At 38.2% G+C, this 24,234-nt stretch overlaps 2 protein-coding genes and 1 long non-coding RNA gene across 3 annotated transcripts in view; 1 reads left to right on the top strand and 2 right to left on the bottom strand.

Annotated features, from left to right (window-relative positions):
* Positions 1 to 3,451: 3,451 nt before the first annotated feature.
* On the top strand, positions 3,452 to 18,869 carry LTC4S (leukotriene C4 synthase). Its single transcript, XM_034402777.3, has 5 exons — positions 3,452 to 4,015; positions 8,563 to 8,662; positions 14,230 to 14,300; positions 16,116 to 16,197; positions 17,139 to 18,869. The coding sequence occupies exons 1-5, from the start codon at positions 3,958 to 3,960 to the stop codon at positions 17,230 to 17,232; spliced, it is 405 nt and encodes a 134-aa protein (XP_034258668.1). The 5' UTR covers positions 3,452 to 3,957; the 3' UTR covers positions 17,233 to 18,869.
* Positions 13,841 to 14,695, bottom strand: LOC148115474 (uncharacterized). Its single transcript, XR_015731664.1, has 2 exons — positions 14,523 to 14,695; positions 13,841 to 14,348 (listed from the first exon to the last, which is right to left on the bottom strand). It is a non-coding gene; the product is annotated as an uncharacterized LOC148115474 (long non-coding RNA).
* Positions 18,870 to 20,938: 2,069 nt separating the features above from the next.
* MGAT4B (alpha-1,3-mannosyl-glycoprotein 4-beta-N-acetylglucosaminyltransferase B) overlaps positions 20,939 to 24,234 on the bottom strand; it is a 113,564-nt gene continuing 110,268 nt past the window's right edge. Inside the window, exons 14-15 of the mRNA XM_034402762.3 lie at positions 23,440 to 23,552; positions 20,939 to 21,682 (exon numbers count right to left, since the gene is read on the bottom strand). Of these exons, the coding sequence (XP_034258653.1) occupies positions 21,659 to 21,682; positions 23,440 to 23,552 (137 nt within the window). The 3' untranslated portion in view covers positions 20,939 to 21,658. The remainder of the gene's footprint in view (positions 21,683 to 23,439; positions 23,553 to 24,234) is intronic.

A 24,234-nucleotide genomic window follows, 5' to 3' on the forward strand; every position in this document is an offset into this window, starting at 1 on the left:
CTTCTCCTTTCAGAAGAGAGTCAATTTAAATATTCATTAAATATTTGTTAATTATTAATTGCTACAAATGAACAATAGATTGTTTTCTTCCAACGTACTAATATCTTAGATACAGCTTTTACTTGGAGCCATAACTTGCTCTTCATTTCCTAGAACTCCATTCAACTGGCTTCAGATGAAACTGAAAACATTTTAATTCGGACTTCACACTTGCTGGAGAAAAAACTCCGGATAACCACAGCTACCTTTTCCTTTTCAGCTATTTTTACAGTGAGGTTTATTCTGGTTCATTTGCCTGCTCAGTGAAAACCACAAACCCAACATTCAGTCTCCAAATTGTTTATTTGTGAGGGTCTGCAGAGCCTCACACACGAAACACATTAGCAACATTTTCAAGGTGAAAGACTCCCTCTGGTAACCAAATACAAGCTACATCTACTTTACAGGAACAAAGGGACTCACATTAGAAACAGATAATTGGCTACAAGTAAAGTGTCCAGCAACTCTGTACTCAGATACATTTGAGTCATGGTAAAATAAGCATACATATTAGAAAAAATATGTACTATATTTAAAAAAATCTACCGTACTATGTACTAGGCTGTGCAGAAACTTCTCCATTTTTCTCAACTCCCAGATGACAACGTGGACAACTTACATAATTTATTTAACTTGCGTAAAAAAATGATGTAAAAGTTTGTAATAATGCAATTGACAAATTATGTAAATAATGTCAGTTACAGACATTTTCACTTATGGACATTCTTGTTCAAACTTTTTCCTCTCACCTTGTCTGTAAAACCAAGATTTTATGGCATTGATCAATTCCATATATTAAGGATATACCTTGAGTAAAATATAAGTATCTTTAACAACTTACTTTTTGTACAGCAAAGGAGCATAATCTGTGAGTCTCCATATTATTAAAGAAGAAATAAGTGAGAAGCAGTAATATTTAATATACCTAATTAACATAATACTTATCACTCAGGGGTGGGTTCTACTTACCTTTACTACTGGTTCGCAACAGGGCCACGCATGTGCTCTTCGGCGCATGCGCAGAAGCATTTTGATGACGTTGGGGTCAGTGGGCGGAGCCTCCCGCTGGTTTTACTACCATTTCTATAGAACAAGGGGCAACCCACCACTGCTATCACTCCATATTTCCTTCTTTCCGGGCAGATAGATACATTCTCAAACTCAATGTGTCAAGTTATTACCACTTTCCAATTTTTATTTTCTAAGGATATTCACTTTTGGTTTGGCTAATAAGAACGGAATTAAATTCACTGCTTACATTGAATTTACTGGAACCTATTTAATGTGCAACACAAACTTGAGAATGTTTCTATCCAGCTTCTTGTTTATTTATTGTTTATTTATTGGTTCAATTTATATGCCGCCCTTCTCTGAAGACTCAGGGCGGCTTACAATGCATTAAGCAATAGCCTTCATACTTTTGTATATACCTGCTTAGTAGGGCTTTCGGGCCCCCCAGGCGGTGTTCTTTTTTATACAAAGTCAGTTTATTGCCCCCACAATCCGGGTCCTCATTTTACCTACCTCGGAAGGATGGAAGGCTGAGTCAACCTTGAGCCTGGTGAGATTTGAACTCACAGTAATTGCAGGCAGCTGGCAGCTAAGTGCTACTTAACAGCACTTTAGTCTGCTGCACCACCAAGGCTCTCTAATATATCTCGCTAAATATACGTATATATTGCATATATCTTGCTAAATATATGACCTTTTTCTCACCTTTCAAAGCACTCAACTTTGGCCAGCAGTGATGGCTTCTCTAAGTCCAACAAAGGATGAGCAAGAAAGATACACAGGATTCAGAAGTAGTCTCATTAAGTCTTTAAAGATATATTGCTCTGCTTATTAGTTGCATGCTAATCAGCATTACATTAAAAAAAAACTGAACAAGAACCTGAAAGGCACCAGGGAAGGCTCCATATTAGTTATCCCTACTGAGGTGTTAAATGAATATTAAATATTTTTTCCAAAGTGTTAAAATAATTAACATATCAACAGAATAAACAGTTGGAAGGGACCTTATAGGTCAGCTAGTCCAACACCCACCCCACTGCTCAAGCAGGAGACCCTACACCATTTCTGACAAATGGCAGTCGAATCTATTCTTGAAAGTCTCAAGTGATGAAGCTCCCACAACTTTCAAAGGGAAGCTGTTCCATGGTTGATTGTTCTCACTGACAGAAAGTTCCTCCTTATTTCTAGGTTGAATCTCTTCTTGGTCAGTTTCCATCCATTATTCCTTGTCTGGCCTTCAGGTGCTTTGGAAAACAGCTTGACCCCCTCCTCTCTGTGGCAGCCCCTCAAATATTGGAACACTGCTATCATGTCTCCCCTGGTCCTTCTCTTCACTAGACTAGCCATGTCCAGTTCCTGTAACCGTTCTTCATATGTTTTAGCCTCCAGTCCCCTAATCATCCTGGTTGCTCTCCTCTGCACTTTTTCCAGAGTCTCAACATATTTTTTATAGTGTGGTGACTAAAACTGGATGCAGTACTCTAGGTGTGGTCTTACTAGGGCTTTATAGAGTGGTATTAGTACCTCACTTGATCTTGATTGTATCCCTCTGTTAATGCAATTTAGGATTGCATTGGCTTTTTTCGCTGCCACTGCCCATTGCTGGCTCATATTTAGCTGGTTGTCCACTAAGACTCCAAGATCTCTCTCACAGTTACTGCTATTAAGCCTAGTTTCACCCAGTTTATATGTGTATTTTTTGTTTTTCTTACCTAAGTTTTAATTTTAAATTTAAATTTTAAAAAAATTAATTAAAAATTTTAATTAAAAATTTAATTAAAGTTTTAATTTTAAAAACAAAGACTTTCTTTTCAAAGCAAACTGACTCTATTGCAAAAGACCAGAACATTTAAATATGTTGTTCCACAGGTTATATACATTTTAAGACTATCTAATTACTAATTAAGTGCTCAAACTAGTATCCACAGTTTCAGTGGAAGATTCAACTTCCTTAATAAAAGTTAAATTTCACATGGAGCACAGGTATAAGGACCAAAAGCTGTGAGAGAATAAATTGTTTAGAAATACTCTGAGATACACAAAGATGAGCCTTAAATAAAATAGCAGAAATTATAAAAGCATCAGAGGAGATCCCAGTTAACATGAGAGGCTAATGTAAAGTTTCTTCAGACAAGTAGGCAATTTCCTCACGTTTGCCAATGTGTGTAAGAGAAGGGGAGGGGGAAGACCAAACTAACTTTGGGAAGTGACGCAAGTAAAAACCAAAGAGAAAATTAGATCAAGCTATGTGGTAGGCTAAACAAATGTTTCTCTGTGGTGATAAACCATCTTCAGGTCATTCATAAAAGGGAGACAATACTTCTTAGTCGTTCTCATATTCAAATGTGTACATTTTGTCTTTTCATTCCATCTCCACCATCCCACACACACTACTTTGAATGGAATTTGCATTGCTTTAGCCAGGAAGAATAACAAGGTTAAGGTGGGGGGAAGACTGTTCCCTATCCTCCCCTTTGCCTGGTTCCTCAACTTCCTTTGTGTGATTGGTTGAGCAACTAGACTATGTTCCAAAAGATATCATAGAAATGGACCAGTTTTTTTGCAATCTGCTCCATAAAAGGGCCGGTTATAAGCAATGTTATAAAACGTTTAGATGATCACTTTTCCCAGTCATAAAAGGGTGAGTTGCAAGAAACTTTTTGCTTTTATGGGTCTACAAGGCTTATCTTTTCTCCAAAGAGAAATGTAGTTGATGTACTTGATGGGATCCCTTTACGGCACCAGCAAACAAGGAGTTAACTAACCAACGCTTTAAAAGAGGAAATGAAGGCATCCACTGTCTAATTATACTGACAGCACTGCAGAATTATGACTAAAAGCAGAGAAGTTTCAAGGAGCGTCTAGCTTTGAGCGGATTTACTTTCCTGGTGTCTTTTGAAGATTAAGATGTTGCACAATATAGCTCTGCTCTCCACTGTTACTGTTTTGGCTGTGCTGGAACAAGGTAAGGGGATGCATTCTGCTGTTACAGAAACAAATTGAACATAGCTTTACACACTGCAAAAAAACTGGGTCGTTAAGACAGCTACGAAATTAGAAATGATTAAGATATTGATTGAAGAGCTATTTATATATATATATATATATATATATATATATATATATATATATATATATATATATTTGACAAAGTAATTGAAAATTGGAGTTAAAACTTAAGAAAATGTATTGTACAAAGTAATTTGGTTTGTTATTTAATAAGAAGAGATCATATATTTGAAAAAATAATAGAAAAGAAATGAACGATTGGAATGTTATATATTTAACTGAGCTTTATTAAGATGTTGGATTGTACTATTTGGAACAAAATAAGATTTAGAAATATGAATAAGTTTAATATATGAAATTGTAATAGGTGGAATATTTTTGATTGTAATTAGGGAAATTGTAATAATTGTAATATTTTTAATTGCAAGTTTGGAACAACTAAAAAAAATTGGAAATAATATGGTATAAATTAATTAGATATGTTGTGAAATTAGAAATGATTAAGATATTGATTGAAGAGCTATAAATATATATTTGATAAAGTAATTGAAAATTGGAGTTAAAACTTAAGAAAATGTACTATACAAAGTAATTTGGTTTGTTATTTAATAAGAAGAGATTATATATTTGAAAAATAATAGAAAAGAAATGAATGATTGGAATGTTATATATATAACTGAGCTTTATTAACATGTTGGATTGCACTATTTGGAACAGCTGATAAAGAAAAATGTTTGTGATTATAATAAGGGAATTTAAGGAAATATTGGGATTATCTTATGTTCTGAGATTTTAAATTTAAGGAGTTTAACTTAAAGACGAAAAGGGAAAAATTGAATTTTATTAAGATTAGCGATTAGGGTGAAGGGTAATATTGGTCTATAAAAACTAGAGAGAATAAACACTATGGCAAAAAGTGAATATTTAAATTGTGTTGGAGATGACTAAAGATTATATAAATTTGTGAACTGGCCAATACTTTGTTCAGAAAAAATACATTGTATGTTTGTTTGTGTATTTGTGTAAAAAATAAAAAAACTTTTTTAAAAAAAAGATAGCTAGGAAATGTACATGTATAAGAAATTTAGCAGTAGGGTAGCCAAAAAGCCAAAATGATTTGGGGTATTCTAGTAAGTCTTTTATAAAATAAAAAGTAGCTAATTTCAGCTATTTGGCAGGGCAAAAGCCAAAGACTGGGTTATAGAAACAGTGATTGTGTATTGCTAGTAGTAGAGATGTTTAGTTTGTCTAGCACAAGAACAAAAACTAGAAAAAGAAATTACTTCTCCCAAAATCAAGGGAACATTTTGCTATTAAATGTGAACTTATTCCATAAAGCATCTTCTCAAGTTCAATGGGACACAATTTAAGCAAGGGACAAGCCCCAGAAGGTAAACCCAACTATTATATTGTATTCAGTAAGATAAACATAACTCTTGGTGTGAAGTTGAGATGCAAAAGCAGCCTCCCTCATGTTGCAAAATATTTTTCTGCCATGTGCTTTGTTTCTCCCCACTACTGTCTCACTCCAATGGGACTAACCTGCCCTACTTGTACTGGCAGAAGGAGCATGCTGTGGAACCCATCAATCCAGAAGTAGAGCCTTTCCTGCTGTGGCTTTTGCCTTCTGGACATCGTGGTCCCTGAGGCGACATCCGCACCCACCCTTTTGGCCTTCTGAAAGGGCATGAAGACCTGGCTGTGCATCACGCTCCAATAGGAGTGTGGCATTTTGGAGATGGCTAATGGGGTAGATAACACCCCAGTCACCCCACCTCCTCCCTCCCTTCCTATCCACCTTGGTCAATTTAATTTTAATTTAATTTTAAATGTAAGATTTCTATTTATTGCGTTAATGTTTTATACCATAGTTTTATTGAATGATTATATGCTGCCTAGAGTCACCTTTGTTGAGATGGGCGGTGTGTTTAACAAATAATTTTATGGAATCATAGACTGGAAGAGTTGGAATTTACCTTGGAGATCATCAAGTACCTGCTCAACATCAGAAATCCATTGCCAGGGCATCCCTAGCAGAAGGCTACCCAGTCACCCACCACTTAAATGTCCTGAGGAGAGATACCACCACTTCCCAAGGCAGTCTGTTCTGTTGCCAAACAATTTAACATTAGCATTTTTCCTACTATCTAGGCAAAATTTACTTCTTTATGGTTGAAACCCACTCTATTCTGTACTCTGAGCACTTCTGCCCCATCTTCTACCTAAGAACCTTTCAGTTACTCAATAACTATCAAGTCTTCACACATTCGTCTCTTCTGCAAGATAAACATCTCCAACTGCTGCTCCTGAGTTTTTCCTCCCAGGTTTCTTATTGTCTTGGTTACTCCTCTTCTGGACCCACTCCAGTGGGTCAAATGTTCTTCCTAAATTGCTGGACCCACAACTGGCCCTAATGTGCTTGGTGCTGTTTAATAAATACAGAATCAAAAGGACAAAGAACAACCATTTTTCTATTACCCTTTCTCATATTTGCCCTGGGAAGATTACAAGGCTGACGAAGAAGAAAAGGTGGAAGTTGTGAGGAGAATATTGATTTGGGACAAAGTTCCTTAAGTGTGCTTTGTTGATGCTTCCCTGGCAGGTGACAACCAAGAGGAGTTAATAAGGAAAGCTATCCTGAAATATGCTATATGTTTCCTACAATATCTTGGCAGACTTCCAATTCAATACAGTAATTGATCCATGTGTAATAATGTATTTGATATCCTTTGTTTCCCTTCTTCTCGCATATAACAATAAATTGTCTAACATTTTCTAGTGTAACATGACTGTGCACATCACAGTGAACAGCAATTCAAAACATATGAATAAAATGCATCTTTAAAAGAAATATTCTTTTTTTTACTTGGGCTTGATACTGTGGTGTTTTAATACTCAAATATTGCATTTTTTTTTTAATTCTATGGTTTTAATTTCCATTTGAGGATTAAAAGTGGAAAGACATATAGATCAAATCACACCATAAATTTGTGTAAGGCTGCAAATTGCAAATTGTTTTCTGGCCTCGGTTAGGTATTTTAATTTCAGCATTTTGTCTTGGAATGTTTTACTGACTGATTTGCTAATTAGAGGTTACTAAAGGTCTTCCTGCCGCTCCCAAACGGTGGAATGTGGAATGCACGTCTTTTAGAACTGCCCTCAGTCTGAGGGAAGATTGCAGATTTTAAAGGTGTGGAGTCAAAGCTCTTTAATTCACTCCTTGCAGTTTGTTCCTACAATCTGAATATTAGCATATGAAGTGGTTGGTGAAAATGTTAGGTGAAACACAGACACACACTTGATTTAACATTTCTAGGGATACTTTCGTCAGTATTTTCGTTACGTTTTCTTTAATTTTTACTTGTACATAATCTTGATGGTGGTGTTGGTATACAATAATAAAAAAATACATTAACCCTTTAAAAATGGCATGTAGGCTCTAGGGATGACAAAATACATTGTTTTATTTATTTCAAGTGTTTCTTAAAGGCTCCATAACTATTTGCTATAAGACTACATGCAAAAGAAACACAATTTATTTTAAATTTTATTTTTTAAAAATATAAACTATTGAAATAGATGCCACAAAAATATTTTAAAATACTGCAGAGATAAAGTTAAATAACATCATAGAACAGCAGCAGAAAAGAGAGATGAAGATAACCTTTCACGGTTGCTCAACGTAAGAGGCCCTTACAGAACTGGGGCTCTAATCTGTCAATTATCTTCCTAGCCATTGAAGAATCTGCCATGTATGTCCCCATGGCAAGTAAGCCAAAGCAAAAGTGTTTGAACTAGTGATGAAAGCATCAGGCTAGAAAGTGAGAGACCGTGAGTTCTAGTCCCTCGTTAGATGTGAAATCCAGATGGGTGACTTTGGGCCAGTCCTTCTCAGCCCAATCTATCTCATAGGGTTGTTGTGGGGGAAATAGGAGGAAGAAGTATTAGATATGTTAATCACCTTGAGTTATTTATAAAAATAATAAAGGCAGGATACAAATAAAAACACTCCCTTCTTATGACCCTGTAGTATCTATTCAGGGTAGAGTTGAAGCGACTGGATGGAGATGAGTTTTACTGGCCAGATGCCCTTCCTGACACCTACATGGGAGTTCGCAGCAGATATTTTTTATTTGCATCCTAGGAGAGAAATCTGTTGCCATCTAGAATTGAACTCTCAACCTTCCGAGTGGGAGGCAAGAGTCTTCACCAGTAGGCCTATAGAAATAAATAGAATAAATATGCACAATGTAAAATAGAATCCTTTTGGGGAAATGTGAGTACTCTGACCACTTGAAGGTAAAATTCTGTCCATCCTATTAATGTTGAAAGGGAGGAAGAAGCCGATAAGAATCAAGTGATGTCTGTGGGTCCTTCTGAGGCTTTCTTGGGTTCTGCTTTTGTGTCTTCAGTATGAGCAGTGTTTGCTGATACAAATGACTGAGCTGTTTTCTTTCATCAGAAGAAATAATGAGCTTCTCTTTATCTTTTGTTCACATCTAGCCTATTTTGCCGTCCAAGTGATCACCTTTCGGCGGAAGTTCAAAATCTCTCCTCCCATCACTTCAGGCCCACCAGAATTTGAAAGGATCTTCAGAGCACAGTAAGTTAAATTCTTTTTTTCCTTTTTTAAAAGAATATTTGTTGCCTTTGAAATGCATTTAGAAGAAATAAGGTATTTCCTTCAAGGGAAATGATGTTATGCAAAGTTCATAGAAGGAAAAACTCAAATAAAAGATGAAATGGGGAGAGGGGGAGAAGAAAGCATAACTGGATCTAGTTTATAGTAATATATTTACTAGAGCTTTCCATGGCTTTCTGACTTGGTGACCTCATGCTTTTTGTTCTTTAAAAGTTCTCTTTTCTCTCTTTTTTACCATCTCATCCACTCCATCCAATTGTGACTGTCTCAATTTTCTTCCTTTTAGTCAGTTGACTCTCTCTTCATGTATTTCCTCTGTGGTTTCATTTTCATTCATTCTTTCTGCATGGTTGAGCCACTTCAAATATTTCTTTATTCCATGTTCTTTTCAAGTATGCCTTTGTCACTACATGCAACTTCCTTTCACTTTTCTCATGAATCTATTTTCAGAGTGTAGTTTTGCAATGAACATTGGGCATTAAAATGTCACCCTTCTAATTCTAAACAAAGAGGAGGATCTTGACAAATATTGATTATGTGGAGTTATTGGGAGGTCTGGAGAATGCCTCTGGTCTCTTTCTCTGTTTTGGTTTCCACAAATGTGTTCAAACTGTTTTAGAATATTGCACATTCTAAGCAGAAAATGCCTGTAAAAATTCTCTCTAACAACATAAAATGAAACACAATGTTCAGAAGTTTAGAAGAACAGAGTTTGAAGGGACCTTGGAAGTCTTCTAAGCCCAACCCCCTGCTCAAGTAGGAGACCTATGCCATTCCAGACAAGTGGCATTCCAGTCTCTTCTTAAACACCTCCAGTGATGTAGCACCCACAACTTCTGAAGGCAAGCTGTTCCACTGGTTGTTTTCACTCTTAAGAAATGTATCTTTAGTTCTAGGTTGCTTCTCTCTTTGATTAGTTTCCATCCAATATTTCTTGTCTTGCCTTCTGGTGCTTTGGTGACTGCTAGCATGTCACCCCAGTCTTTCTTTTCACTAGAAAATGTGCTCCTTCCTTACATTTTCTATGAGAGAGCATAATTTCAGAAGCAAAGCTAAAATTGGTAAAACAATGGGTAAAGCATCAGTCTAGAAACTAGGAGGCTATGAATTCTAACTTCTAATCCTACCCTGGCATGAAGTCTGGCAGGAGATTTCGGGCTGGGTCACCCACTCTCAGCCCAACCCATCTCAAAGGATTATTGTGGAGAAAAGAGGAGGAGGAAGGAATATTAGGTATGTTCACTGCCTTAAGTTAATCATAAAAATAATAAAAGTGGGATATAAATAAATAAATATTCAAAGGCATAGTAAAGCTTTTCACAAGTGATTAATGGTAGCTGTCCTGCTTAATTTCCACATGGCTGTAACTGTGTTTTGTGAGAAAAGGTAAACACATAAAGGTTTTTCATAACAAAAAGCTGTTTTGCGATAACTAACTGCATTCTACACATTTCAGGCAAACATCCATCTCTTTTCCAAAGTACCAGTGGGAGGGGCTGATTTACACTGAGCAAAAAGAGAGAGGAAATGAGAGCTTTGTTTTCAAGGGTGTGGCTTTTTTGCTAGAGTAACCTGTTTTCCATAGCTTTCCATAGTTCGTTCCAAATATGAGATGCTCCACATAACCTGCTCCGACATGGGCCCTTCAAATTCCCTAGCCAGAATGACCTCTGCTGAGAATTCTGGGGGGTGATGCCTACACTTCTGGAGGGTGGCCAGGGTGAGAAACACATCTCCAGACCCACCAAGTCAAATAAAAATGTCCAGTTCCTTGCATCTGTTCATAAACAGAAGCATTTGCTGTTTGCTATTGTGGGAAGAAAAATCCAATCCAGTTCCAAGCCAGGAGAAAGACACTAGAAATAAAATGGAGGCTGGCTGGTTGAAAAGAAAGTCTCTGTTTATTTGGCTTCCAGATACTTCAGTAACAGCAGCATATTTCTAGGATGGCTCACAAAATGGCTGAATGGATGGATCTTTATAGGGTTCTGGAGTTTTGTGATTGAGATGCTCCATCTAATGTAGTGAGCCTTGTGTCTTTTACAAGCCTTTTGGCTGAAAGCATTTTGTTTATGAATAGATTGGCCCAGTCTTTCTGAATAGATTACTTGGTTTGAAGCTGTTTTCCTATGGCAGGAAGACGGGCTGCTTTCTGCCTTTGTTTTTTTCTCAATTTCTCCTTTGGGGAAATATAATATTCTGCCTCTTTTAATATTCCCCAAAATATTTCATTCTTGGGAGAGGGGCTTCCCACATTAACTTTAAAATCAATGGACTGAATTTTCAACTTACTATCCTCTGACTTTGGCTCTTCCAATGATATGTGCACTTGCTAATCGACTGTTTGAATTATTGCCACAAGATGTTCCTGAGATGACTGGCAGCTCCAAAATGTGGTTTTGATTGGTTCAAAATGCTGCCAGAGGGAATATATATTCTATTTATATTGAGTGAACTGCACGGACTGTCAGGCCTGGAAGCCATCTTTTGCATTGGAGCCAGGCGACAATCCGACCCTGGGTGAGACAAACTGATAGCGGCACTGAAAACGGCACTTCCAACTGACCCATGGCTCATAGATAATAGAGACGCCTTGACCATGAGAGATGGACTGCTTGGAAAGGATCAAAACTGTATGCACCTGCCAATCTGAGACTGGCAGCCATGACTCCCAACTGGCCGGCCATTTCGGGTTCTTGAAAACCCTACATCTGGCCAGGAGGCAATCTTGATGGCCAAAAATGAAAGCTGATGTAGAAGACTATGGGAAAAGCTGTGCCACTTGCACTGCCATGAAGATGAGACCAGGGAAACTTCCTGGGCTCCTCCAGCAAGTGGCTAGCCCCAGCAGACCCTGGGAGAAGATTGCAATGGACTTTACAGTTGAGCTCCCAGAGAGTGAGGAAAATACAGTCATTTGGACAGTAATCAACTTGTTTTCAAAACAAGCCCACTTCACAGCCTGTTCAGGATTACCACCAGAGAAAAAACTGGCAAAGATGTTCATCAAACAGAAGTGGCTTACAACAATGGCATGCACAGTAGCACTGGATTAACCCTCTTCCAGGTCACCAGCGGCATGGACTTTGTACCCATGCCCAAATTGCCCAGAGAATGCCCCCCTCCTCCTTGACCCTGATCGAGTGGATGGAGTCGCTGAGTAAAGGCTGGTAAAATACTAAAAAAGCGCTAGTGGAAGCTGCAGAAACATACAAAAAGCAGGCAGACAAACACCGATCTCTTCAACCTCCTTTCCATGTGTGAGATTGGGTTTATCTATCAACTAAATAAATAAGACTAAGGCTGCCTAGTAAAACGCTGGGACCAAAGTTTTTAGGTTCATTCCCAATGGTGAAAGTAATTAACCCAGTAACAGTTCGGCTTAACCTCCCCCGCATTCTAGGGAAAGTACATCCTGTTTCCACTGTAGTTTGCTGAAGTCAGCCATAGGGTTCCAGATTAAAACCGCAAGATCAACCACATCCCAAGCCTATGCTGGTACAAGGGGAACCCCATTACAAAGTAAAAAAGATCTTAGACTATAGGTTATATAGAGGTAGATTGCAATATTTAATGCATTGGAAAGGGTACCCTTTGTGGCAACTTGGGTTAAAAGCTGGGATGTGAAAGCAGACAGGCTAGTAAAACAATTCCATGATAAATATCCTGATAAACCAAAGGGTCCCCCTGGGGGAGGGGAGGAGGTGGTTAGTCTGTTGAATTAGCAACTCTTGTTGCAGGACACGATCTTCTGATCGGGTGGGGATGGAGGTGGGCGGCCTGTCAGGCCTGGAAACCATCTTTTGCATTGGATCTTCAGGCCTGCCACATTTACTGTTGTGGGAAATTGGGAGGGGAATTGTATGGAGCAAGGGTGATATATAGTCATAATAACATTCCTTTCTCAGAGAGTCAAGGACATCTTGTCATGCACTTGGAGGGGTATGGCTGGGAAGCATCTCCCATTGAGACAATGTTTTGATTTGACCATGTGATGAACTTGTGGGTGCTGGACAGGAACTTGGACTTTCCTTTGGTTGGGGAAACTTTCAGACTCGGGTTTTTCCCATATGTGCCAATATGACATCTCTAATAAAATGGAACTTTGAGGAACTTCAAGCCTCATAGTCTTTTTTCATTGGGGGTATTACTTGGAACCCTGACACGGACTTCTTGCTTATTTCTGGACATCATCTAACTTGCTATGAACCTTTGCAGTTCATCTTTACTCAGAGATCAGCTGATGAAGTTCTGTTTTCAGTTTCCTGTTTTATTTGTGGTTTGGTTGGGTATATAGTTAGGGTGAGATTTTTTTTCTTGGAAATGCTCACACTTTTCAACCTCTCCCTCTAGGCTAAATTAGTTAAAATTGTTTTACTTTCCCTTGAAGGGAGGAACTGATCAAAAGGTCAGATCCAGTAAGAAAATGATCTATTTGTGATAATGAAACTCCTTCTATCTGATCTATTGCAGTTCAGGTGGTATAAAATGAGGTAGGTAGGAGGCTATACATGGAAGTGAGAAGTTCTGCTTCCTTTATGCCAAATGTTGGATCAGATCCCAGGTCTACCTTATTCACCTACAAGGTCCTCTATGCTAGACACCATGATCTTACAGACATATCACTCCCCCATATAGTGGTACCTTACCTATAGACTCAATTTTGAGTGCCTTCACATGCTTTAGCAATAAACTCTAGAATATGGCATTTTAAAAAAGTAATAGAACCTCCTCCTCGCCATCCCCAACCTGCAACCGCTAGGGAATACCATCTTCCAATGGCTCTACTAATGCTTACTTTATCTTTCCGGCAGTAGACAAAGCTCATTTTCTTTTCCTTCACCTTTTAATTGCCTTGTATGCAGTGTGATACTTTATTTTTGTGATGCTTCCTTGTAACAATTTATTTTTGTTGCCAGAAGAGATTCTGCTATAGAATGATAACGATTAGAACCAATTACAAGCAATTCCTCTTCAAAACTTATCTTTTCCATAAAACTTCTGAGGCAAATGTCCAGTTTCTGTGTAATTATACCTCAATACTGTAATTATCACATCTTCCAGGTTTTTTTAATCTCCATTTCGGTCCCATTTTTCCCCCTTGTCTCTAGTTGGTCAGATTTTAGAATGTAAGCCCAGTTTTAAAAGGAAAACCTTTTATTTCTATAATCAAAAGGAATTTTCAATTGTTACCACCCGACATGCAATTCAGCAATAAGGACACGAATATAGTGATTTTTTTTTTTTTTTAGACTGGAACAAAAAGATCCAGAAGTAGGGAAATAATGCACGGGTTGCAAAAATATTGTGGTTGCAAAACAGCAGAGAGGAGAAATGTTCTGAAAATGTGTACACGTATTTATCTATAGTGGTCTGAGATGAAATTGTGAATGGATGCAGAAATGGGCTGAAATGAACATATAGAGGTCAAGAAAATGAGAATCAGAGCAAATTTGACAGATTTGTTCAGCCCCAATTATTTTTCCCCATCAGCGGTGATCTGATTGTTTTCTTCTTTGTTTTATCAGAGCAAATTGCTCAGAATATTTCCCAATATTTCTCTCCCTCTTATGGGTGGCTGGAGTCTTTTCCCATCAAGGTAAGAAATAAAATCCTAATTCAGAATCTCTCTACTGTGATGTCCTTTCTGCAAGTAAAAAATATGGAATAATATGTGAGAAACTGGAGAACTTTTTAAAAGACCTCCACAGCTTTTTATTTTTTTATTGTTAATGTTTATCTAATGTAACTGCATTGTAAATAAAGAGTTAAGCATTAAAATCCGGTAGGCGGGTAGAGTTTTCATTAAGGAGGAACTCACCCTTGCAGTGGTAGAGATGATGTACCTTGGGTTTCCCTGGAGTGTTTTCAGTATCTACTACTGACTTTGGTATCACCAGCACAGGGGCTCCCACTTCGTTTGTTTGCCTCAAAATGCTGAGGTCCATCTATGGCCAATCTGATGCTTTCCACTGTTCATCTAAAATGCACCATCTGTAAATGATGTAACAGACCAATACACTGAGAAGAAGCTGAAGAAGACTGATTACAGGTAGTCCTCCACTTACGACAATTGAGTCCAAAATTTCTGTTGCTGAGCAAGACATTTGTGAATTTTGCCCTATTTTACGACCTTTCTTGCCACAGTTGTTAAATGGATCACAGTAGTTGTTAAACTAGTAACATGGTTATTAAGTGAATCTGGCTTCCCCATTGACTTTGTTTGTCAGACGGTCACAAAAGGAGATCACGTGACCCCAGGACACTGCAACTGTCATAAATGTGAGTCAGTTGCCAATCTGAATTTTGATCATGTGTCTATGGGGATGCTGCAACAGTTGTAAGTGTGAAAAACAGTCATAAGTCACTTTTTTTAGTGCTGTTATAACTTTGAACACTAAATGAATTGTTGTAAGTCGAGGACTACCTGTATATGTGAAATATCAATAGCACTTAGACTTATATACCACTTCATAGTGCTTTTACAGCCCTCTCTAAGCGGTACAATTAGATACTATCACTACTGAAGTACACAGTTATTATATACTCTCAGATTTGGCAGATGTTTCATGAGAAGTTTGGGTAAAACAGATCCCATCTGGATCAGGCTAGTGTAGGTAAGAATGAGTATTATATTCTATAGGCTCAAGCTACATGGGAAGCCAAGAATTAATGCTATTGCTTCTGCCTAAAATTCTTTACAGTTGTGCTAATATATAATGGGAGGATCTAGATAATAGTGCTCCTTTACATGATTTAAATTCCACAGACCTTGGCTACACTAAGTCTGACAAAGCAAGCAGCAAAGCAAGAACAGGCTTGGTGATTTTCTTTCCAAATATGTTTATAATATTGGTTCTGTTCATGATTTTTTTCCTAATTTTTCAGAAAGGTATACTTAGAGTCACTTTGGCAATTGAGACAGTTTAGAAATAAATTAATTAAAAAAATAAAGGTTGATTGAGAAATTGTGATTTAAGGTTTCTTTTATTAATTAGTCCTCAGTTGTCGCAAAAGATCCTTTTAAGCAATGACTTTTGCAGAATTTTATTGTCTGTTTCTTTGTTAAGGCAAGGCTGGTGGGAGTCTCCTTAAGCTGTAAAAGTTCCCACCATTCCAAGTAGCTGGTAGATGCGTATCTAAGTAAAGTTTTTTGGAGGACTGGAGAAAGGCAGGACTACCTCCTTCACTGTATATATATTTAATATTGGCAGTTATGCCTCCTTTATCACTCCATCAATGCAAAAATGATAATGTCTGCAAACCTGATTTGCTGTACTTGTGTCCTGCCGTTGAGTTGCTTCAGGAAAATAGTTTTTTTAAAAAAGAAAAAAAGCCCCTCCTTTGTTGTATTTCTTATTGAAATTAGTATTTGATAAACTTTCTAAGTAACTGATTACTGCCTTCTCTGTAGTTTTGGCTGCATTCTGTGGAGTAATTTACCTGTATGCTCGCTATCAATACTTTAGAGGCTATATGCATTCTGCTGAAAGAAGGTGAGTAATCCTTCTGCGAAATATGTCAAATAGATTGTCTTTCAGACAAGTAATTTTGCTGATTGTTCAAGCTGGATTTTGTAGCCTTGAGAGCAACAGAAATCCATCTCTGAACTTGACTGCTTTAGGCTAAAGGAAGGTAACACAGTGTAAGATGTTTTCCAATACAAAAACTATCCCTTGCATAAAACAAATTATGTAGATATTTTTTCCCCTTCCTCTAACTTCCTGTCTCCTAAGTAGCCCCCAGGAATATATTAATTTTATATTTAACCCCATCATCTCTCAAAGGGTATAGATTTGACACAGATTAAGCACTTCATTGATAATTAAGACAAAGAAAATACAGCATCTTGGAACATCTCTTTCATTCCACATCAGCAATGGGGAACTACTGTATGGCCCCTTGATGACTTGTGGACTTCAACTTCCTCAGGAATACTGTGAATTGAAGTCTACAAGTCATAAAGGGGCCATAATTCCCCACCCCTGTTCTACATCATTTCCCCCTTATAATATTTTAAGAAAAGAAAAGAAACCACCAGAAACTGCCTATCCTTCTGTGGTTCGTCCAAGAAGATAAGGTACTGAATTGTGCAACTCTAGATCATCTCAAGGCCATCCCATGTTTGATGAATTTGGAAAGACGAATGTCTGGATTTGAGAGGTTACGTCGGGGGAAAAAAGAATCAAAGCTGAGGATGTGGGTACAGTTTGACTGTTACCATCCTACAACACTAGTAGTTGCAAGTCAGTCAGTTAATTCTGCTAGAAGGGCATTTTTTAAATCCTTCCCCAGTAATGCAGCTTGTATCTGCAGGGTTTGTCTCTCTATTTACCAAGTTACTATGGAAGCTATTTGTGAGAACACTGATATTACTGTGGCAACAGCCAGCCTCAATTAACTCTAGCTGTTATTTTTTTTCTTCCTATTTGCACAGGTTGGGCCCCATGTATTTCAGCACTGGAGTTCTTTGCATTCTTATTGGTTTGTCCATGGTGGGATTACTTGTCCATTTTGTGCGAAACTTTTGATTCCTCAAATGTGCTTTGAAATCAGCCATTCAACTGACAAAACGATGATTTGAGCCTTAGTTTTCAACTTTCATTTCTCCTTTTCCCCCCAAATTAAAGCAGTTTTGCACATCAGCCTTTTTGAACTATAATTTTCTAGAAATGTATTTTTGTTTTCTGTTAATGTTCCTATGAATTTTCTCTACAGTAGTATTGTTATATTTATTTCCTGTGCTTAAAAAATTGTTAAGTTGTAACAGACATACTTACAAAGTAAAATTCTGAATAATACATGATGTACTATTAAGCTGGTCTCTGATGCTTTGAACAAGAAACATGAGGCATCAAGAGAGCCAGTCAAGGTCTGGATTCAGTGCAGTTGGAATCAAAGTCTTGTACTAAGATGTTATGCTCATGGGATCTAGTCTACTGGAAGACAACCAGAATTAAGCCTGAGTCAAATTAGCTAGAGATGATTGTTAGGAACCATGGATGAAACCAAGATTTCTTTTAAAGAACCCTTATTGGGCTTCTCTCAGAAAAGACACATCCAGAATGAGGTTATATATAAATAAGTTGATGAAAAGGTTTACTCTTTTACCATATTTTCCAATTATTAAGCTGATTTTGTCTTCATTATAATTCTAATGATCTTTCACCTCACAAATCAGGAGGCTGCGAGTTCAATCCTAGGTAGCAGCAGTTATTTCTCTCTGTGGAGGCAAAGAGAAAATATCTGCTGTGAGCTCTGTGTAGGCATCAGGAATGGCATCCCGCCACTTAAATGCTCAGCTCCGTTTGGTCACCCCAACTCCAACCTGATGCAAAGGATTACAGGGTCATTAAAACAACACAAAAAATTGTCTTGATTTTATTATTTTCTCTCTTGTATTCATATTGTTTTAAAATAGTTAAAATATTGAGAACTATAGGTACTATTTTAACTAAAGCCCCACATACTGGGGTGGATCCAATCTGGTGAGGGAAGAGTTAGGGCCTAGGACCATGATGGCGAACCTATGGCACGGGTGCCACATATTGGTGGGCACGCAAGTGTTGCCCTAGCTCAGCTCCAGCATGCATGCGTGCACCGGCCAACTGATTTTCAGGCTTTCTGGTCCCACCGGAAGTCAGGAAACTGGCTGTTTCCGGCCTCTGGAAGGCCTCCGGGGGGATGGGGAGGCTGTTTTTGCCCTCCCCAGGCTCCTAGAAAGCCTCTGGAGCTTGGGGAGGTGGAAAAACGGGCCTACCGGGCCCACTGTGCCATCACATGCCAAAAGCAGGGGGAAGTGTGTGGGGGTCATGTGCGCATGTGCGGGAGGGCGGGGCGCATTGAATTATGGATGTGGGCACCCGCACCTGCAACCCCCCACGCTCCCCCCGCTTTTGTCACGCAACGGCAAAAAGGTTAACCATCACTGGCCTATGACCTAGTATATATAAACCAGTCAGAAGCCATTGTAAAGCGGAACTTTAGAACAGACCTAATCTGGGAGTTAATGTACACTTGCTGATTTGGAGAAGTTTCCTGACTAACAGAAGGGGTGCAAGATTTCTTTGTCTTTCTTAGATGTTAGTATTGTGCTCTTTGTAAATTGTATTTTATTGTTTTCTCCTTTGTTTTTCATATTGCCTTGGAATAAAACCTTGATTACCCATACTGGTGTCCTTATTGCTTCTGAATCCAAAATTAGATGCAACTCAAACAGGGCAGCCATTTTCCTGCAATAGGGTGTACAGCTAATTCTTGGGTTGTAATAGTGGTTAGGACTGAAATTCCTATCATTGAGTGATGGGGTTGTGAAAGCAACAGCAAACCCAGAGACTATGTGGGTCATTAAGAGAGGACTCAGGTGACTGAAATTCTACGCAAACAATGCTGCAGGCGGATGCTAATGAACATAGGTGGGATGGCAGGCACTTTGGAACATGGTTAGGTACTGTGGAATATAAGATTCCTGGGATCTCATCCTTTGCAGAAGGACTCTTAACAGAAAAAAAAATGTGGGGGTGACTTGTGGCCTTCCCTGCTAGTTTAACCTTTGACTTTGCTTGTGGGAAGCTGTCAGGGAAGATTGTAAATGAAGACCATGTGGCCACAGCCCACTGCAATATTGTAATCATAAACTGGCCACCTGAGTGCTCAGATTGTGATCATACAATTGGGGGGAACTTGTGATGGCCAGAACTCCTGGTGACTAAACAAGTCCCCCTTGTTCAGCGCCATCATAACTGAATGATCACTGAACAGAACTGTCATAATCCGAGGACCAACTTTAGTGGGGACAGCAACTCATATCCTGGTCATCTTGTTTAAATCTCTTGTTTAAATTACTGTAATTCACTCTATATGGGGTTGCCCTTGGCTTCAGCAAGTCTAAACTACAGCAGCCCATATTACTGATAAATCACATCACTGAGTATCTGCTACAAAGGATATAAGCATGCACAAGCCTCTGATTTACCAAATCACTACCTGCCATTTGTATGCTACCTGCTTCTATTTATATTTGTCCTTTCATATCCATTTGAGGCCCAGGAGGTTTTTAGAAATAAAAGTGATGCTGGAAGATAACTGTGTATTTCAGAACATGCCAGTTTCCTATTTCTTTTAATTAAAATAATGTCTTGGAAATATAAAATGTCAACTGAAACAGAAAGACTAGTGAGTGGCCTAAAGATGCCTAGAAGTATACGGACATCCCTTGATGTTAAGCTGGGAACTGTACTTCTAGATCTTTTTGACAAATTGGAGAAATCACTAGATTCAGACAATATTAACTTAAGAGTTTTAAAAGATATCAAATGTGAAGTTGCAGTTCTTCTCACAAAATATGTTCCAGGTCTTTAGAATTTTACTTAAGAACTGAAAAGTGACCAATATAAAAGATTCAATAAATTAAAGGCCTGTTAGATTGCTTTGATTAAATTGGTTGAAAAGATTAGTAACTTTCATGTCAGATAAATGTTCTGCAATCCGAGTGGAAAATTTTTCCCACTGCCCAATACAGAAGATGAGATGGGCATTCAATTGGATCCAGCAAGACTGCTGGTTAAGTAAGATTATGCAAATTCATGGCCTAGGAAAGATGAAGGTGAATTATAAATTATAAAAACATTTATTAGGGGAAAAACACCTATCTTCTAGTTTATAATGGTTATTTTTAAGGAAGTAAAATGCTCAGTTTTGGTATGCTAATATTCTTCGTATTGCACAGACACTGGCATGCAGAGGAAATGGCTAAGTTTTGCTTTTAATAGAAGTTTTCCCCCTTGCAAAAATATCTCTTGGCTATAGCTATACCTTCATGCAAAAAGACAAATCATTCACATACTTATAATATACCTGCAAAATATTTTCAGTTTGTCAGATTTCTCTGCTTAAGGAAAATGCAATAAAACACTTTCTACAGTGTACCTTTATATATATATATATATATATGTCTGTGAGTGTATGTATATTCACACACACACGCACGCACACACTCTTGAAAAAAACCAAATGTATCCAATAATAAAAAAATACAGCACATGAAAGTAGTATAATGCATTCCAGTGTATAGTTAGAGACATTGGGTTTTCGTTTTCAACTCTAACCCCTATCCTTTGAGAATTGACCTAAAGTTTTCTTCTTTTTTAAAATTCACATCAACCAGTACATTACAGAGAGATGGATTTAAAAGGGTAAACTTTGCACCGATTCCCAAGGCATGAAGAGACCGGAGAGTTTAACATGATCTGTATTTATGAAAGAGGCATGTTCAACCATGGGTGGTTCTTGCACGTTATTTCTTTTTTTTTTTTAATCCCTGCCATCTACCACGTCTGCAATTTTAAAGAATGGTCCTCTTTTGCACTTTGTTTTCAGGTGTGGACATAGCAAAGGTTACTTGAAAAATTGGAGGCCAAGTATTATTACATCTTGATTCTTTTCCATAAGTGCTCAATTGTCAAGTTTCCTTTTCGTTAGCTTCACATTCCATAAGCCTGCACTTCTAAATGTACCTTTTAATGATACATTCTGGATTAATGTTCAGGGAGGAAGAAAGAAATAGAGGAACAACATAGTTCTTACTCAAGAGAACAAAAAAACAAACCTTCTACACAGAAAGTTCATCCCTAGAGTCCTTATTTGTTTCTATGTTTGTGTTCTAGCTGCAAAGGCAACTGACTGTAAGGTAAGCCAGCAATGGTGCTTCTTGTAATTGAGTCCCAGCACCTATGTGTGAAAAATTCTTCTCTTCCTCATTTAAGAATGTAAGAAAACTCCAAGGTTCTCCCAAATTTCACCACAAGATTTTTCTTCCTGTTCTTGGGGCAGGAGGTGCTCTTTACCCATCTAGCTTCGCTTCATTAGTAGCCCACGCATTCTGATGCCTCTTCACTGTCTTAGAAGAATGGAAGAGCTAGAAAACCATTAGATACATTACTCCCTGTATCTTCAAGATCAGTCCGCTTTTTTCAGGAATATCTGAAAGTACATGAATAGCAAAAGAAAACTGATTAGAATTCAGTCAATCAGCATTTGGGCTTATAAATTATCTCTCTCACAAAAGAGTAAATTGCATAACAAAACTACTGTCCAAACTACAAGTTATCTCTTTCTGTATGATATGGAAGGATGTCATTGTCTGACAAAGTTATGCGGTTACTGTAAACCCTAAAATAGATCCAAACACTGATTGTTTGCAGAACACGTTGAATCATAAACTATGATTACAAACCACGTAACCACCCAAATGAAACACACAATGGTTTAATATGATGCCCTGATTTACTTAAGGCCTTAAAATGTAGTATGTTGCTGACTTTCCTATAGTTGTTGTTGTTTATGTTATAGGGGTCGCTCTTAAATTTTGTTGTATTAAACTTTATGGTATTGTGACTATAACAAAACAATAATAGACTATCAAGACCAACTTGGTAACCCCAAGTGTTGTAGTGAGCTCAATATCATGGCTTCAAGGAAGTGCCCCTTTCTCCTCCTCATCAGCTCTGTAGCACAGGCACCTTCTCTGAGAATCAGAACTCTAGGGAAGCTGCACTCCCAGTCTTTCCACCTTTCAACTTCTGGCCACCCAGAAAACTGGGACACCACTCCTCTAATTTACTCATGACCACCCATGGAGTTATGACCTACACTTTAAGAGTCCTTGGATTATGGCATTGTATGAGTAAATGTGCCATCTAGTAGATTTTGCTATTAAATCTTTCTTCATAAATTATGCCTGTGATCATTCCAGGTAGGCTGCATTTTCTAAGATAAGGAAACAAGCAAGATTACATTTAACTCCTTGGAAGTTCATCATATTCATAACCCTTTAAAAGCTGAAATAAAATTTGGTCTATGAATGCACCAACCAGAAACATCTACCTCCAGCTGTAGAGAATGTCTGTGGACAAATATTATATACCAGTTCAGTACACAGAGATAGTTTTCAGTTATTGACGATAATTGGGGCCAGAATTTCCATTGCTAAATGACACGATCATAAAATGCAATGTTATGTGACTGCATCATTTAGCTATGACAATTCCAACACTTCCCATTGCTGTTATTAAGCGAGGACTGTGGGTTGTAAACTAAGTCCCAGTCATCTTACAAGAAGGCCAGCAATCAGACAGTGGTGGAAGAGAACTAGGGCTGGGAGTTGCTTCTGCCAGGTGAGGGAGGCTGCAAAGAAGAGTGACTTGTTACTTTCCCTGCCATGTTCCCCCATTAACTAGCCAGCAAGGCAAGTCAAGGCAAATGGCAATCACATGACGCTGTGACCATCATAAGTGCCAGCTGATTGCCGAACATCCAAATCACATTCACATTACTGTGGGGGTGCTGGGATGGTCAGAACTTTGAGGACTGTCTGTAAGTCTCCTTTTCCAGAGCTGCCATAAGTTTGTACAGTGACTAAATAAGTGGTAAGCAAGGACTACTTATATATCCTGGAGACAATTGTGCCAGATACCCACAGCAACCGAGGCCTCCATGCGACACCTTGACTTTTGCACTTGTCCCAAGCCCAAGGCAGTGGCATTTATTAGTCTTGATTGGAAACTTTGTATGTTAAGAGATAAAGAGATGCAATTTTAGGTGCATGGCTGGAATGGTTAAACAATTCCTCCTTATTGTGCAGGCAGATAAGGCTACAACTGAAAGGACCCTGTGGGAGAAAACAGTCTTTCTTTGTACCACCTTCCTCATTTAATAGCTTGACCAGAATGGCCAATTACCTCACTCAAGATTATCCACACGGGAGAGTCAGTCTGGATGGAGAGTCGTATTGCTTCCAGAGGGCCAAAGGAAGGGTCCACTTCTCCTTCAGCAATGCCCTTTGAAAATGAGCCTGTGAGAAGACAGACAGCAGGACTTTAGCCAGATAGGAGCTCTCTATGAACCTGTTCCAGCGTAAGCAGCCATTCTTCTACATCACCAGGCAGGCTTTGGCACGCCCTTTACAGTTTCAATCAGTCTTGGGCACAATTTTAACTGTGAAGCCACCATCTTCTTTTTTGAAGAAGAACTGTATCAATATCTGCAATGGCTAGAGTTATCTTGTCATGATGGACTCTAGTACTATATTTATTTATTTATTTTAAAGAAAATCAATTGTAATCCAATGAAGAGATTTCAAGGGGTGATTTTGCCCCACAAATTACTCTGTTTGTGTGGATGCCATAGTGTCATGAGTTGGTGTTAATAGAACACACAGCACTCTGTGACATTCCTCAATAGGTACTGCATGTTGTTATGCTGACTCAAAATTCCCAAACATTACCAGCTATACAAAAGGCTCCCTATTGGGCTGGATTCCAGCATTTTTTCCCTCTGACCCCTTCCTTTCCAACAACTGCCAAACATTTGGCAGTGGAGGAAAATTTGTAGATGTGCTGTACGACTGTATCCTTTATGAATGCCAAAAGAGGAAATGTTAAGTAAGATTGCAGTTTCTAATACAGTATCAAGAGAACCTTTGCAAATGACAGATTTCTAGAGGTAAAAAGAACCTGCAAACAAACAAAAAAAAG

Source organism: Pantherophis guttatus, chromosome 2 (genome assembly GCF_059756535.1).
Source record: "Pantherophis guttatus breed Tessera chromosome 2, ASM5975653v1, whole genome shotgun sequence".
NCBI classification, from domain to species: Eukaryota; Metazoa; Chordata; class Lepidosauria; order Squamata; family Colubridae; genus Pantherophis; species Pantherophis guttatus.

What these genes read in the sequence shown, in the direction of transcription:
- LTC4S (XM_034402777.3), top strand. Translation starts at nt 3,958, where the DNA reads ATGTTGCACAATATAGCTCTGCTCTCCACTGTTACTGTTTTGGCTGTG. An exon ending in TTTGGCTGTGCTGGAACAAG is followed by an intron (nt 4,016 to 8,562) that starts GTAAGGGGATGC and finishes GTTCACATCTAG; the next exon opens with CCTATTTTGCCGTCCAAGTG. An exon ending in GAAAGGATCTTCAGAGCACA is followed by an intron (nt 8,663 to 14,229) that starts GTAAGTTAAATT and finishes TTGTTTTATCAG; the next exon opens with AGCAAATTGCTCAGAATATT.